The 14,935-nt window shown below is 36.3% G+C and overlaps 1 protein-coding gene across 3 annotated transcripts in view; it reads left to right on the forward strand.

Moving 5' to 3' along the window:
* CSMD3 (CUB and Sushi multiple domains 3) overlaps positions 1-14,935 on the forward strand; it is a gene marked incomplete at its 5' end in the record, with an annotated part of 624,550 nt that overhangs the window by 543,533 nt on the left and 66,082 nt on the right. For 2 of the 3 annotated variants that reach the window (XM_084280272.1, XM_084280274.1), the window contains 3 exons: positions 3,579-3,764; positions 5,181-5,375; positions 7,038-7,211. In XM_084280272.1, the coding sequence (XP_084136398.1) occupies positions 3,579-3,764; positions 5,181-5,375; positions 7,038-7,211 (555 nt within the window). The remainder of the gene's footprint in view (positions 1-3,578; positions 3,765-5,180; positions 5,376-7,037; positions 7,212-14,935) is intronic. The other variant, XM_084280273.1, reaches the window with a different exon arrangement.

Below are 14,935 nucleotides of genomic sequence, written 5' to 3' on the forward strand. Positions count from 1 at the left end.
GAAATTTAAAAGAGAATTCATTCATTTACCTGTGTATTTACCTCCTTCAGCCTTGTAAAAGAAAACCATATTCTACTTGAAAAGGAAATGGTTATTAAGTTCCTGTCACAATTGTATTCTAATTCTTCCTTTCCTGAAAAGAATGCTATTTTTCTGATAACTTACCTTTTTCACCCTTCAGTGAAGTATTAGAATTTTTTTTTTTAATGAAAATTTGCAGATGTGTTTATTCAAAACATGTACATTTTATTCCTGTTGACTAGTGGAGATAAATGTAGGAATGTTCCATGTTAATTACCCCCCTTTTTAAAAAAATTAATAAAAAAAAATAATTTTACATTTCTAAAGCAAAACTACCTAACATTTGTCAATGGAGAAAAAGCTTTTTGCTAAGTTTCTATTAAAGTATAAAAAGTATGTCTTTATTTTTATAAACTGAAAGTCTTGAACAAAGAAAAAATATCCGGCCATGATTTCCTGTAGGCCCCCTTTAGGTATTTGATGGATGCTCTAAGGTCTTCTCGGAGCCTTGTCTTCTCCAGGCTGAACAGGCCCAGTGATCTCAGCCTGTCTTCATAGGAGAGTCACTCCAGCACTCCAACCCATCTTTGTGACCCTCCTCTGCACTTGCTCCAACAGGTCCATGTCTTTTTGTACTGGGGACCCCAGAGCTGGACACAGTGCTCCAGGTGGTGTCTCACAAGAGGAGAGTAGAGGGGTAGAATCAACCCCTTTGACCTGCTAGTCACATTTCTTTTGATTCATAGCAGGATCTGATTGTTTCTGGGCTGCAAGTGTGCATTGCTGGCTCTTGTTGAGCTTTTCGTCAACTGCCTCATTTCTTTCTCCACTCAGGCCACTCTATGCCCAGCCTGTTGATGTGCATGGGATTGAGCTGACTCGTGCAGAATCTTGCACTAGGCATTGTTCAACTCCATGAGATTCATATGGGCCCAACTCTCTGACCTGCAAAGGTCCCTCTAAGATGGCATGTTCATGGCACACACATAGTTTTGTATTGTCAGCAAACTTTCAGAGGGTACATTTAATCCCACTGTCCATCTCATTAACAAAGATGCTAAAATTTCGCAGTCACAGTAGTGACCCTTGAGGAATGCCACTCATCACTGGTCGCCACTAGGACATTGAGGCCTAATAATAATTTCTGAAATTTCAGATAATTATTTAGAATGTGCTGTTTGTTTTGGAGAATTAACAAGGTTAAGGCCTTACAAGGGCTGCGTGTGTACATCTTCAGAATTGGAGCTGTGTTCTAAATTTTATGAACAAAGAATAGATGTTAATGTGTCATTTGTGATTACAGTTATGATTTTGATTTGCAATACTGTCCAATCTGAAATATAGTGGCCAAACATTTCTGTGATAGACCTGTTTTATTAGCACTTTGGATTTTCCATATTTGTCATTGTTTTCTTGTCAAATTGTCAGATGTGGCAACAACCTGTCTTCATCTTTATGTTTTTCCCTTAACTAAAAGTTTCTGTGGAAACTTCCAAATGAAGTTCACAACTGCTTTTAACTGAAAATGTCACTGATTCTTTGGGAGATTTGTTGTTATGGAAGTCTGTTACCAAGCACTTTGTGTACTGGGAGGTAACTTGTTTCTTAAAAATTTAAGGTTAAGGATTTTTTTTATGCCACAAGATTGATTCTGTTACCATTGATAAAATGACTCAAAATTTATCAAATTGTTAATGGAGATTTAATTCTGAAGGTGTATATAGAATACCTCAGGTTGTATCTACAGAATATTTGATACATATTTTGCTGAATGCTAAAAGAGAGAGAATTTGCAGTATGTGAACAAGTAGTGTTGTTTCATTTGTTGGTGCTCAGTATCATAAGCAACAGATGTTTATAAGGTTTTTTGGGTAGGTATTAGTTTTTTATACCCTCCTGAATGTTAGCATTGATGTAAATAAAAGTGGAGTTGGTTCTGGAAACTCCATTATTGTATGAAACTTCTTTTTATCATTAATATGGTTTTGAAGGAAGAGGTTAGCTTGTCCAGTTACATGGTGAACAGTGTTATTTGATTATACCTTGGTTATATCAGCTTTTGGTTATCCTAGTCTTTGCACAGATGGGTAGGTCTGCCTAGTGTTTGCTGCTGCAGTCCTAGCTGTTGAGAAATTTGAGATGTAATAAACACTAACTTGGGGATATAATTTATTTTTAGTGTCATGAAGGCTCAGTTTCTTTGGTGACAGCTTTGTCAGATGTCTAGTAAGAAGTGGAAGATGGTTTAGTTGTCACTTTTTATCCCTCTGGGATCATGTCCTTACACGCTTTGGAAGTATGAAATCTTTGGGGCCTTCACTGCCTCCTAATCACTATTTTTCTATTTTCTTTTTAAACGTGTTTGTCTTCAGCTGCCAATAGATATTGTGATAACAACAAGACACATAGTTATGGTTACTGAGACAAGTTGGTGAGCAAATTACTAACAGTTTTTTGTGGTCCATTCATTACAGTATGCTTTAAAAAAATTTTAGAAAATTACATGTCATATGCAGTTTCTTTTTATGGCAATTCAAATCTATAATGATATTGATCCCATCATCACTGTTCTGCAAGTTGTCATAGCATTAATGCTTTACCTGTGTCTCAGATGTGATTATTAGCTTTGGTACAGTGTCTGACTGTTGTTTTATTGCTTATGAAGCGGATCTGTCTTGCATCAGATGATCTTACAGCAGAGGCAAAATAGATTACTCTTTTTTATGAAGTATTTGTTCATTTTCTGAGAGGCTTTACTTTTCATTGCTCTGTGAAGGCTGGATAGTTGGTGTCTTAGGGTTCAAGATTCCCCTTCAAAATAAAGTACTTAAGAGTTAAATGCCTAAGAAAGACCTTTATTTTTGGATTTGATCAAAAATAAAGATGTATGGCATTAAAATGTGGAAAAGATTTAATTTTTACTTCATTCACAAAACAGACAGCATTATTTAGAGACAGATCTTTTCTTGGTTCTTTCTTTCTGCTGAATAATATAATAGTAGTCGTAGTAATAATAATAATAATAGCAGCAACAACAACAGCAGCAGCAACAACAAAGTGGCTCATATTTTCATTTACCAATATTCAATATTTTCAAAAGGCTATTTTCTTACTGCTTTATGGGAGGAAATACAGAATGTTGAAAGTTAATTTTAGTGTTTTGCTGGAGGTCACACAGTACATCTGAAGTACAAACTAGATTTCTAGTGTCTTAGCCTGGTGCTTTAGTCATTCAACCATGCTAATAATATTTTTTCCAAATACTCTTTATTGCCTCTTCTTTGATTGTCTTCTGCATTTTGAACGGATAGCTGAAGAGGTGTGAACCATTGTTCATATTTTTAACCTCCTTCATCAAGAGACAAAAACTTCCTGAGATTTAATTCCACAAAATTGTAAGGCAATTTATTTGTTGGCTTAAAACACACATTAATCAGTTAAAAGAGTAATTTTAATGAAATGAAGACTTTTGATGTTGCAATGTATAAAACCTTTGAGATGAGTGGACACTTACAGTGAAGAAGGTATAAAATAAATGTATCTTTCTTTTTACTCAGCAATATCTTGTGGAATTCCTAAAGCTCCATTAAATGGTGGGATATTAACTACAGATTACTTAGTTGGCACCCGTGTTACTTATTTTTGCAATGATGGATACCGACTGTCAGCCAAGGAACTTACTACTGCAGTCTGCCAGCCGGATGGTACATGGAGCAATCATAATAAAACACCTCGCTGTGTAGGTAAGTAACATGTGAAAACTCTCAAGTGAGTAAGAATCTTTTGTTTATTGATCCAAGGCACAAATCTTTGCATTACTTAGCCTTCAGCGTCAGCTTACCTTAATCTATGAATAATAAATGGTATTTAATGACTGTGAAATGTGTATTTGAAATGTACACGTCTGAGATACATACTGAAACATTCTGTGACAGCATAAGAAATACACTAGACTTTATAGAATACGTTCAAACTGGTAACTAATTTGCAGTTAAATCAAAGTTAATGGTCACAGAAGTTTATGCAAAAGCCATCTTTTCAGTGAGAACTGCATAGTTCACATACTGGCAACAAATCCTATTTAATATCCTGAATTGTAAAGTGTGCTACTCTGAGATACTTGTTTGAAACTGCTCCTTATTATCTATATTCAGCCCATCATTATGCTCCTATACCATCTAAACTTAGGGGAACAGTACTGAAGCAAAAATGTATGTTAAGTTCCAAAGAGAAGTAGATACTGTCAGTTACAACTGGGTCATGAAAACTCAGGTGATTTTATGACTGATAAAGAAATGTCAGTGTCTGATGCACGTTAATATTTGGATTATCTCACCTGGTAAATTTTGGAAGGGAAAGAATACTTACAATACAATAATTTTCAAGATTTTCCCTTTTTCCTTTTTTTTTCCCCCTTACTCTTATGAATTGCTTTCCCTCATGCCTTTTTCTCTATCTAAAGAACCAATCCAAATGGAGATAAAATAAGTACTACCCAGCAAAGATTTTACCCTGTGCCTTTTGATCATGGAAAATACGCTTGTTAAAAATTTTCTATTAGATTAGGACTGTAGAATGTTTTTGTCAGTTTTTGGAGGAAGAACACATAGAATTAAGACCTGACAAAAATGTGTAGCTTCTGAAAAAACATCTTGGATATAGATATTGCTTTACCTGTCATCAATGTGTGGCTTCTCCAAATGAGTCCCTAAAAATCTCACAGAATTTACCAGGGTAGAAAACTAATTCCTGTACTGAAAAGTAGCTAATATTTTAGTAAGGATTCTGATACCTGATGTAAAATGGCACAGGAGTTCCATGGCTGTCAATTTACAATGAATTCAAACATGGTATAGATTCTATCTACACCAATTGCATAGCTCTGCATGCACAGTCACAACTCTGTCTGGATCATTGGTCATTATTATGTGTAAAGGAAAACTTGTACCTATTAACCACAGCCAGTTTCAAATACAACTTTTCAAAGATTATGTTACTGTGTTTAAAATACACTAATCAATCAATAATGGGAGATAATTTCTGAATTTCCCTGTACTAAACCACAAATAACGTTTGTTCAATTGTTGTGTTGTTTTGTTGTTGTTTGATTGTTTTGTTCTGTTGTTTTGTTTGTTGTTTTGTTGTTATTGTTCTGGAAGTTGTTACATGTCCAAGCATCAATTCTTTTACACTGGAACATGGAAGATGGAAAATAGTGAATGGTTCACATTATGAGTATAAAACAAAAGTAGTTTTCAGCTGTGATCCTGGGTATTATGGTTTGGGACCAGCATCTATCGAATGTCTTGCTAATGGCACCTGGAGTTGGAGAAATGAGAGGCCTTACTGCCAAAGTGAGTACATGTCGTATCTGCATCTGTTTGGATGAATTAGAAATTAAATAATTAAATATTGGAATGAGTTAATCAGAAAAATGTTTCCTGGCTGTAATTCTTGGGTATCGTAAAGGTTGTAACTTACAAATACAATCCATTTGGTTTAGTAACATAGAAGTACTTCTGGTCCCTAAAAGTATAAAGATGTAAAAAAAGTAGTAAAGAACATTTTCCTATTTATTTTTCTAGGTCAGGAATGCTGTATAGTCTAGAAAAATAGAAAAAAAAGCCCCAAAACCAACAAAACAAACCCTTCTCCTTCCAGTTGCTTACCATATAGAGTGCAAGTCCACATCATTCCCACCATTAGCTGGCATTCTAATAACCTGCAATAGTTACTATTCAAAAAACTAAGTAATGAATATTCAGATAATTTATCAATATGTGTGGCTACAGCTATGTCCCCCTCCACTACCCTTGTGAAAAGCAGGTTTCTTTATGTATTTATATATAGTCATCTGGTATTCAAAACTATGGGCATTTGGATATACTTTGAAGCCCACAAATTCTTCATTTTAGAGAAACACCCCTGAAATAAACTGTGATAGAATGGGATATGACTGCTGTTTTGGTGCATGTCTCCAAACAGTATGTATATTTATGTATATGTATAAATCCATGCATATTTAAAAAGCAGGTGGAAAAAAAGTGTAGATAAGCCAGATATCTATGGTTTATAATATATTTAGCATTTATTGAGAACGTATTTGAAACTAATAAAAAATGGGGCTAAAAAAACCAAATTCCAAAGACAGATTAATTATATTGGGAAGTAACATTAGTTTTGAACTCTATAATACATTGGAAATTTAATCTGTAATTTAGACGAGACTTAAAAGTTAATTGCAATATTTTACCTCTGATAGCATTAAAATATTTCATATATCTGTATCTATATCTCTGTATATATAGATCTTTTACATACTGTATATGTATTTGTAACACTTTGTTCTTTAAAAGATAAATATTTTTTCACTATGTTTTGGATAGATTTGTTTACAGTATCACAGCTTAGATTTTTTTTTCTAGAATAAAGTGCACTTGCTGCTTGCAGCCTTTTATGATCCACACAGTCTTGTTTACTAACCCTTAAAAGATAATTATTGAAGAAGAATTATGAGTTTGAATGAAAAGATGCTTTGTAAATAAATAGCAAAGAATTCCATTCACATCATTTACTCATCATAATAATATGTGGGAATTCTAGGGCAAGCATTTGGTTATGAATTAGGGGACTAAAATGGCATATTTCCAAAGAAACATCAATTATTTTATTTTAAATGGCAACAATTGTGTTGTTCCAATATTAAGGAAAGCTCTTAAATATACCCAAGGTAATTAAATAACAATTAATAATGTTCTGATCAGTGGGGGATTTTAACTTTGCATACACAATTTTTATTGGTGTATGTTCCTCCCCTCCTCTTTCCTAAGTAGCATTTCTGGGGAAGTGATAGTATGGATACATGATTTTTCTCTACAGAACAAAACACATCGAGTTGTGTAATTTGTTTATCTGGTTGACTGTTTGATACGTATTATTGGTTGATAAGTATCATTGTGAGTGTGTTTGTGATATTTAGCTGTACATTTCCCTTTTGTTTTATTTTTGCCATAAAGTTATTTCTTGTGGAGAACTTCCTACACCTCCAAATGGGAATAAGATTGGAACTCAAATCACATATGGATCTACAGCTATATTTACTTGTGACTCAGGATACATGCTAGTTGGCTCTGCTGTGAGGGAATGTCTGTCTTCTGGACTCTGGAGTGGAATTGAAACCAGATGTTTAGGTATGGTTACTACTGTCATAGCTTACCTATTTCTTTCTGTCTAGAAGATAAAAGTAAGCAAAGTGAATTAGCTTGTCTCTTTCTGTTAGCATAGACACTGAAGAGACTTTTGCATTTTAGAAATGTGCATGCATGGCTGAACTGTTTTTCTTATCAAATTATAACTATAGTTACCTTTACAAAGAATTTACTTTTTAATATCTTCCCTGCGTGCAAAACCTTTGTCACTGGATTGCTGCATTGCTCTCTAAAATAGACCTGTCGGTAAGAAGGAAGACTGACTGACTCCATGTAGTATATATCCAGACTAGAATATCTGCATAGTAGGCCATAGCAGTGGTTATGTTATAGAATGAGTCTCTACACTTGCAAACAAAACAGGGAGAAAAAAAAAAAAAAGGTTTATTAAAACTTTGACAAGAGCACTGAAGCATTATTTCTGAAAGAAAATTACTATCCAGACACTATTTATAGAATTTGACACCCTTTAGTTGTACATGTTTAGGCATTTTCACTTATTTAAAATATTCAGACACCAGTCCTGAATCTTTTACGAAAAAAGGTGAACATGTGACCTCAATTAAACAATTTCAGGGCTGCTTCTTTTAAATTCATTATTACCACATGTACCTTTATCTGCATTATTCTGTTAACTGTTGACACATTGATTTTAATTCCATATGCAATTAACATTTTAGTTTCAGTTTAAATCAGAGATATGATACTTTTCTGATTTTAGAATGCAACATGAAAGTAGTATTGTTCCTTGTTATTCGTTGGGCAACAAGAAAGTGAAAGAATATCCAGAAAATGAGACTTTCAGAATAATCTGAAGGAATTTATACTTTAAATATATGGGTTTGTTGCAATGTCTCTTTGTGCAGATTGCTGTTTACCTTTTTAGACTACTTTCCATCTTAAATAATTTATTTGTCTCTTGTAATACAGCATCATTTGGTGCAAATCATCACTTGAGCTTAATTTGAATGACTCATGAATAAATAAGTGTTGCTTATCAGTCCAGAAGTCTGTAGCTGGAATGTTTCCTGACACATACCTGACAGAAACAGTAAGGGTTTGTTCATGTTACCCTTTTGCAATGCAAATCATTTACCAGAGGGAGAGAAAAAGAAAAGATGTTCTATTTGATTTTGTTTTCTTCTAAGTTGACGGAAATAGTCAGACAGACTGGTTTAAATCTAAAGGTTTTGGGGCACCATAGTATGTGTATAATCGAAATGTACAAACTTCTTTTTTAAACTGCTTTATCTGCAGAACTATCAAAGTTTGGAGAAATGTAAAATTTTTCAGCAAAGAAATATTAACATAAAATGAGACAAATTGTCTTCTATTTGTGAACAGCACCTTGAAAAAGTACTTTTCTAGAAGAATTTTTGCGAAATAACTTTATGCCATGTGAAGATTACTACATAATGAATTTGATTTCTCCTATATCTACCTGTAGAAATAAAAATGTACCAAGCTTAATAATAGTTACAGATTGCATAATCTTTACTTGAGACTTGAAAGATGACCCTAAAGTAATCAATTTTCAGATGAAACTGGGTTTTTTTACTTCTCAAAATAAATTCATTATTTTTAAGTTCAGATACTATAATGTCCAGTAACAATGAACAGGTAAGAAAATGACCACATGACTAGAGGGGAAAACAGTACTCTATAAGATACCTTTTGTGCCAGACTAATAGGACTACAGTAAATGTTCAAATGTCTATCTTCAAAAGTTTAATTGTGGCAAATTGTTGAAAAGATCATGAGTAAGAGTTGTACTTACAGAGTTCAGTATGCATCATGTATAGCATACAAAAAAGCCCATATAGCTCATTTTAAAAATAATTTTAAAAAAAAGAAGAAAAGAAAAAGCTAGTGACAGTGACAGAGTAAGTTTATGAAAAGGAAACAGTGATGGCTCTTGCAGCAACATTGCCTCCTGTGCTATATCACTGTTCAGGAAAGAGCTTTTGGTAAGACTCTGACTAGTTCAGCTTAATTCTTGTTTCATCAACAAGTTAGTCTTGAGATTTGAGATTGAAGGATGGGTTCAGCTAATGACAAATCAGAAACCAGAAATTTGTTATAGTAAGATTGAGTTGTCAAAAGGTGAAGGAAGTGGAAGAAATGAAGGAAATGGTGAAATTGGGAGAAAGGAGGTAAGTTACAGTAAGAATATTTACTGAGCAGGTATTGTAATGATCTAAGAAACACATTTTTGTGCAATTTATGAATAAAATTTGGTGTTTGTTTTCAGTCAAAGAAAAATAGCAAGAAGAAAACCCCAAAACATTTTTCCACATCTAATGCTTTTTTCTCACAGATACAAATATTTTTTACTATTTATCTTAGATTCTGTCCACTTTTACTTACTGAAAAATACTGTTATGCTTGCACTCAGGTGGTTATGAGTGTATTTCTATTTTAAGAATTGAATATGCCTGTAAGATTACATTTAGATTACCCAAATTTTTCTAAGGTTTCTCTAACACTGAGATTTTCTTCACCTTCTTCATTATGACTATTTTCTGACTTTTTATTAACTCAAAGGATAATCACTATCAGAAGATCATTACTTTTACTACATAATGATTTAAGGATCAGTAATCCTCAGTCCAAGCTAATGTAGCTTGTCAGGAGGAAATACGTAGACATTTCTAGAAAACAGTGCAATTTTTAGTGACTGTGGATAGAAGATGATGTAGTGGAGATCAATATGTACTGAAATTCTTGAAGTCACTTGTTGGCTTTTGAAATGTTTCCTGTTTTATTTTTCATTACTACTTCAGAAAACTAGGTTTTAAAAAGAAAAAAAAAAGTAAAGCTAACAAACAAAAATATAGCGTGCTTTGGAAAACATTTGTGTTGGGTCCGATTGTTATTCTTAATAGCAGCAGCTGTTTCCTGACTATTTGCAGGCATTCTGATTTTTTTCTAGAATCTCTGTTAGCATAATGTAGAATGTTATACTTCTCTTTCAGAGAGTATCTAATTTTAATGAATTTCTCTCAGTTGTATTAGTTGCATCACTGAAGGTAATTTTAGAAGATACTTACACAGCACATCACTGAAAACCGTATGAAAACTGGGGAAAAATATTATTTTCAACCAACTGCCAAACTCATTACACTAAATATTTCTATTTTGTTGAACAGTGACCTTACTCCAGCTTTTCATATTTCCACCTTGTGAATCTACCTTCTTCAACTCAGCTGAACAATGCTTAACTCTCATTTCTTATTTCCTTCTCTCTCCATTCATCCTGATGTCTAAGCATATTGATATCACATCTCTGTTGATATTCTCTCCATTATTTACCAAAATTCATTGCTGTTATTTTCTATGTATGTCCTAGGAAGACTCAGCAGTTGCTGGAATGATAGGTGTTAACAGTTTTCCAAGTTAGTATTAAATCTGAAATCCAGATAAGCGATGAAATATGATTAATTTTTTAAAGGTCTATAAGATTTAATAATTTGTTGTTTCATAATTTGTTGTTAATCTTCATGTTATTAAATGATGTTACATTTATTTCAGCAAAAGAACTAAACACGCCTTTATAACATGCTATGTACTCATACAAATTAAAATACAGAAATTAAGAATGGACTTTACATGATTAATAAGATACATGGAGGTGTGTTTCCAATACATAAAACTAGAGGAGCTTTCAATAAAGACAGACAGGTAGCAGAAAAAAGCTAATTGAGTTAGAGGGAGCATTAAATACCAGCATTTGTTCATAATCATCACACAATAGTAACAGGAATGCCTTTCATCTCTTCTAAGAAAAATAGTAAAGCTCACATGCTGTGTCTTTGTCCACATTAGAAAATAACCCAAGAAAAAGGAGAAGATCATGAGACAAATAATTGGTTCTGAATTCTCTATATCTGCATTACATATGGTTTAGAGAATTTTCCTTGTAAAGTATCTGGTCTAGTCCCCTGGGCTAAATGTCACCATTACTCATAGAATCATAGAATCGTTTAGGTTGGAAAAGACATTTAAGATCATCAAGTCCAACAATAAACCTCACACTGTCAAGTCCACCACTAAACCGTGATCCTAAGCACCACATTTATGCCTTTTAAATACCTCCAAGGATGGTGATTCAGCCATTTACCTGGGAAGCCTGTCACAATTCTTGACAACCCTTTCACTGAACATTCTCCTAATATTCAATCTAAACCTTCCCTGGCACAACTTGAGGCCATTTTCCCCTGGTCTATCACTTGTTACATGGGAGGAGAGACCAACATCCACCTGGCTACAACTTCCTTTCAGGCAGTTGTAGAGAATTAGTAGTTCACATTTCCTACTTTCTGTCACATATTAGTATACAATGGCACATTAGTGAAAGAAGAGGAAGTCATAGAGCAAGATAATAAAGTTTGGATTGTCCTTGTCTGCAATTACTTCCTAAAGGTTTGCATATGGTTCTAAATTGTCAAAAGGACCTGTTAATAATTTTGACCCATTTGTCTCCATAAGGAGATAGAATACTTGCTTTGTGCAAGATTGCTCTGGGTGGCTGGAGACGTCTGGGCTTAACTCCTGAGTGATGTCCAATTAGGTGTTTTATCATGACCAGATCTTCGAAATTCTTGAAGAACAGAATTAAGACTCAAAACCTGAGTAAAGGTTCAAGTCACTTTATTTGGCCCACAACAAACGTGCCAGAGAAAGGGGAGACAGAAAGAGAAAAGAGTGGAAAAGAGAGAGAAAAGGAGGAGAGGTCGCAAAATCTACCACCACAGAGCTATGGCACCCTGTCAGTCCGATGACCTCAGGTCCGATGGCAGACCATTCTTCAATGCCTTCAGGTCCAATGGGGGGGGGAACTTTCCCTTGATATCCCTTTGTCTCCTGATGTCTTCCCCTTCTTTGGGTGGTGGAATGCTCTCTTTTGTAGTCATTCCTGGCATAGTGTGGTGGTTTAGCCCTGGCTGGAGGCCAGACGCCCACAAAAGTCAGTCTATTACTCCCCTTCTTAGTTGGACATGGGAGAAAATATATATTAAGAGGCTCAGGAGTCAAAATAAGGACAGGGAGAGATCATTCTGTCAGCAATGACATGGGCAAAACAGACTCAATGCAAAGTGAAGGAGAGAAACTACCTAATTTATTACACTACACTACAAAGAACAGTAAAACCAGAGTCAGGAGCGTGACCAGATCTTGAAACAAATGCAACCAGATCTTAAAACCCTTTCCCCCCACCACTCCCTTCTTAGCAGACTTTAGTCAGGATTTTGCTCCCTTCTTCCCCCCTGTTCACAGTACATGGGTGCAGGGCCTGGGAAAAAATGGGGTTCTCGGTTACTTCTTCATGAGCTGTTTTCCTCTTTCAGATCTTAAAACACCACTAACCTCCTCCCCCCCTCCCTTCTTATCAGACTTCACTCTAGTCATGATTTCACTCCCTTCTTCCGCCCGATCGCAGCACAGGGGGAAGGGACTGGGAGATGGGGGTTTCGGTCAGTCCCTTGCAAGTCGGTTTCCTTCTCGGCCGGGGGGGCATTCATTCCACACCCTCCCCCTGCTGCACCGTGGGGTCTCACCCACAGGAGACAGTCCTCTACGAAGTTCTCCAACATGAATCCTTTCCCAAGGGCTTTATCTATTCACCAGCTGCCCTGGCATGGGTCACTGCTATGGAGGACAGTCATAAATCACAATGTCTCTCAGTCCCAGTCCTCTGCAGGGTCACCAGCCTCCCCCAGCAAACCTGCTCCGGTGCAAATCTCTCACTCATCTCTGTGACTCTGTCTCTCTTCATGGCTGCAAGTGCTGGCAGGGGTTTGTTCCAACGTAGGGTCACAGCATCTCCTCTATGCCTCCACCTGCTCCATCCAGCGTGGAGCCCCTCCACGCGCTGCAGATGGGGTCTGGGCCTTTTCCATGGGTTTCTACACGGGCTGCAGGGGCATCTTTCTATTCGGCACCTGAGCCACCTCCTCCCCCACCCTTCTCCGGCCCTGGTGTCTGCACAGCTCGTTACATCTTCTCTCTCCCTTCTCCAGTGACACAATGCTTATAGTTTAAGCTGGCAGAAAACTCTAACTGCTGCTTAAAGAAACTGTCTCAGCAGCACAGCCTCACAAATCTGCAACACATAACCACAGCACCCACCTGGCTGTGGGAATGCTCCCTTTTGTCTTTATAGTGGATGGTGAAATGCTCTCTTTTGGGTTTTTTTGGTCTTGCCTATTTACAATGTTATCTCGTTGCATAGTCATTAAATCCTTGGCATAAGCCACTTTAAGCTTGATGGGTGGAATTCACTTTGTTGTGTGGTGTTGTAGGGATGAGGTTTCTATGGTGATTGAGAGAGAAGAAAGAGCAGGGTAGAGAAGAAAGAGAGCGGGGTACAGTTCTGCTTTCGATTGTTAAGGCATATCTCTTGTACCTTACCTTGCACCTAAAGTTGAACTTCTCAACATGCTTCCTCTGAAGAGAAGCTTGTTTGTTCATAGCAAAACCAGTCAGGACATTTAAAGGGTTACAAGGAAGATCTGGACCAAAATGCTAATGTAGACATAGCCTGCAACTTCTTATCTGAGGATTTTTTACCTGTTTTACTCAAATTTCTCTTCATACAAAAATACCAGTTACTAACGCTGAGTCATTAGTGACAGCCTGCTACTCACAAAGAAGATATGATGACATATAAGATAACAGTTATCCAATAGTTCTGCAGAAACAATGGTATCAAAGGGGTAAAAAGAGTAGCAGACATACTGGCCAGGACTGAGGAAGTATGTTATCTGACTGAATATGCAGTGCATGAATCAATCAATGTTGTGGAGAGGTCTGTGGGACAGGTAAGGATCTTCCACTTAGCCCTTTCAGTTGATTCATAACTGAAAGATTATGTGATAATGGATTAAAAAACTGTTTTCATAAAACCAGTTTATTAGTGAATTAGTGAATAAAAGTACAGGTTGGGAGGTTAGATAATGACATTAGAAAGTATGGAAAGAAATTTATGTATATTGTGGATCAAGTCAAGCAAGAACTGAAATATCTACGTATTTACATTATATGCAATTTATGCATATAATAGGGGTTGGTTTTGGGACCCATGCACTTTAATAATTTCATTGATGATTTGGATGAGGGAATTAAATGCACCCTCAGTAATTTTGCAGACAACACAAAGTTGGAGGGAAGTGTCGATCTGCCAGAGGGTAGGAAGGCCCTCCAGAGGGACAGGGACAGGTTGGATCAATGGACAGAGGCCAATGGGATGAAGTTCAACATGGCTAAGGGCTGGGTCCTGTAGTTTGGTCATAACAAACCCAGGCAGCACCACAGACTTGGGACAGGGTGTCTGGAAAGCTGTATGGGGGCGGGGTGGAAAGAATCTGGGGGTGTTGGTTGACAGTCACCTAAACATGAGTCAGCGGTGTACCCAGATGGCCAAGAAGGGCAACAGCATCCTAGCTTGCATCAGGAATAGAGTAGCCAACAGGACAAGGGAGGTGATCATCCTCATGTACTCAGCTCTGGTGAGGCCTCATCTTGAATACTGTGTTCAGTTTTGGGCCCCTCACTACAAGAAAGACATTGAGGTCCTGGAGTGTATCCAGAGAAGAGGAACAAAGCTGGTGAAGTGTCTGGAAAAAAAGTTTTACGAAGGGTGGCTGAGAGAACTAGGACTGTTTAGATAAGAGAAGAGGAAGCTCAGAGCAGACTTACTGCTCTCT

Source organism: Gallinula chloropus (assembly GCF_964237585.1).
Source record: "Gallinula chloropus genome assembly, chromosome: 2".
NCBI classification, from domain to species: domain Eukaryota; kingdom Metazoa; phylum Chordata; class Aves; order Gruiformes; family Rallidae; genus Gallinula; species Gallinula chloropus.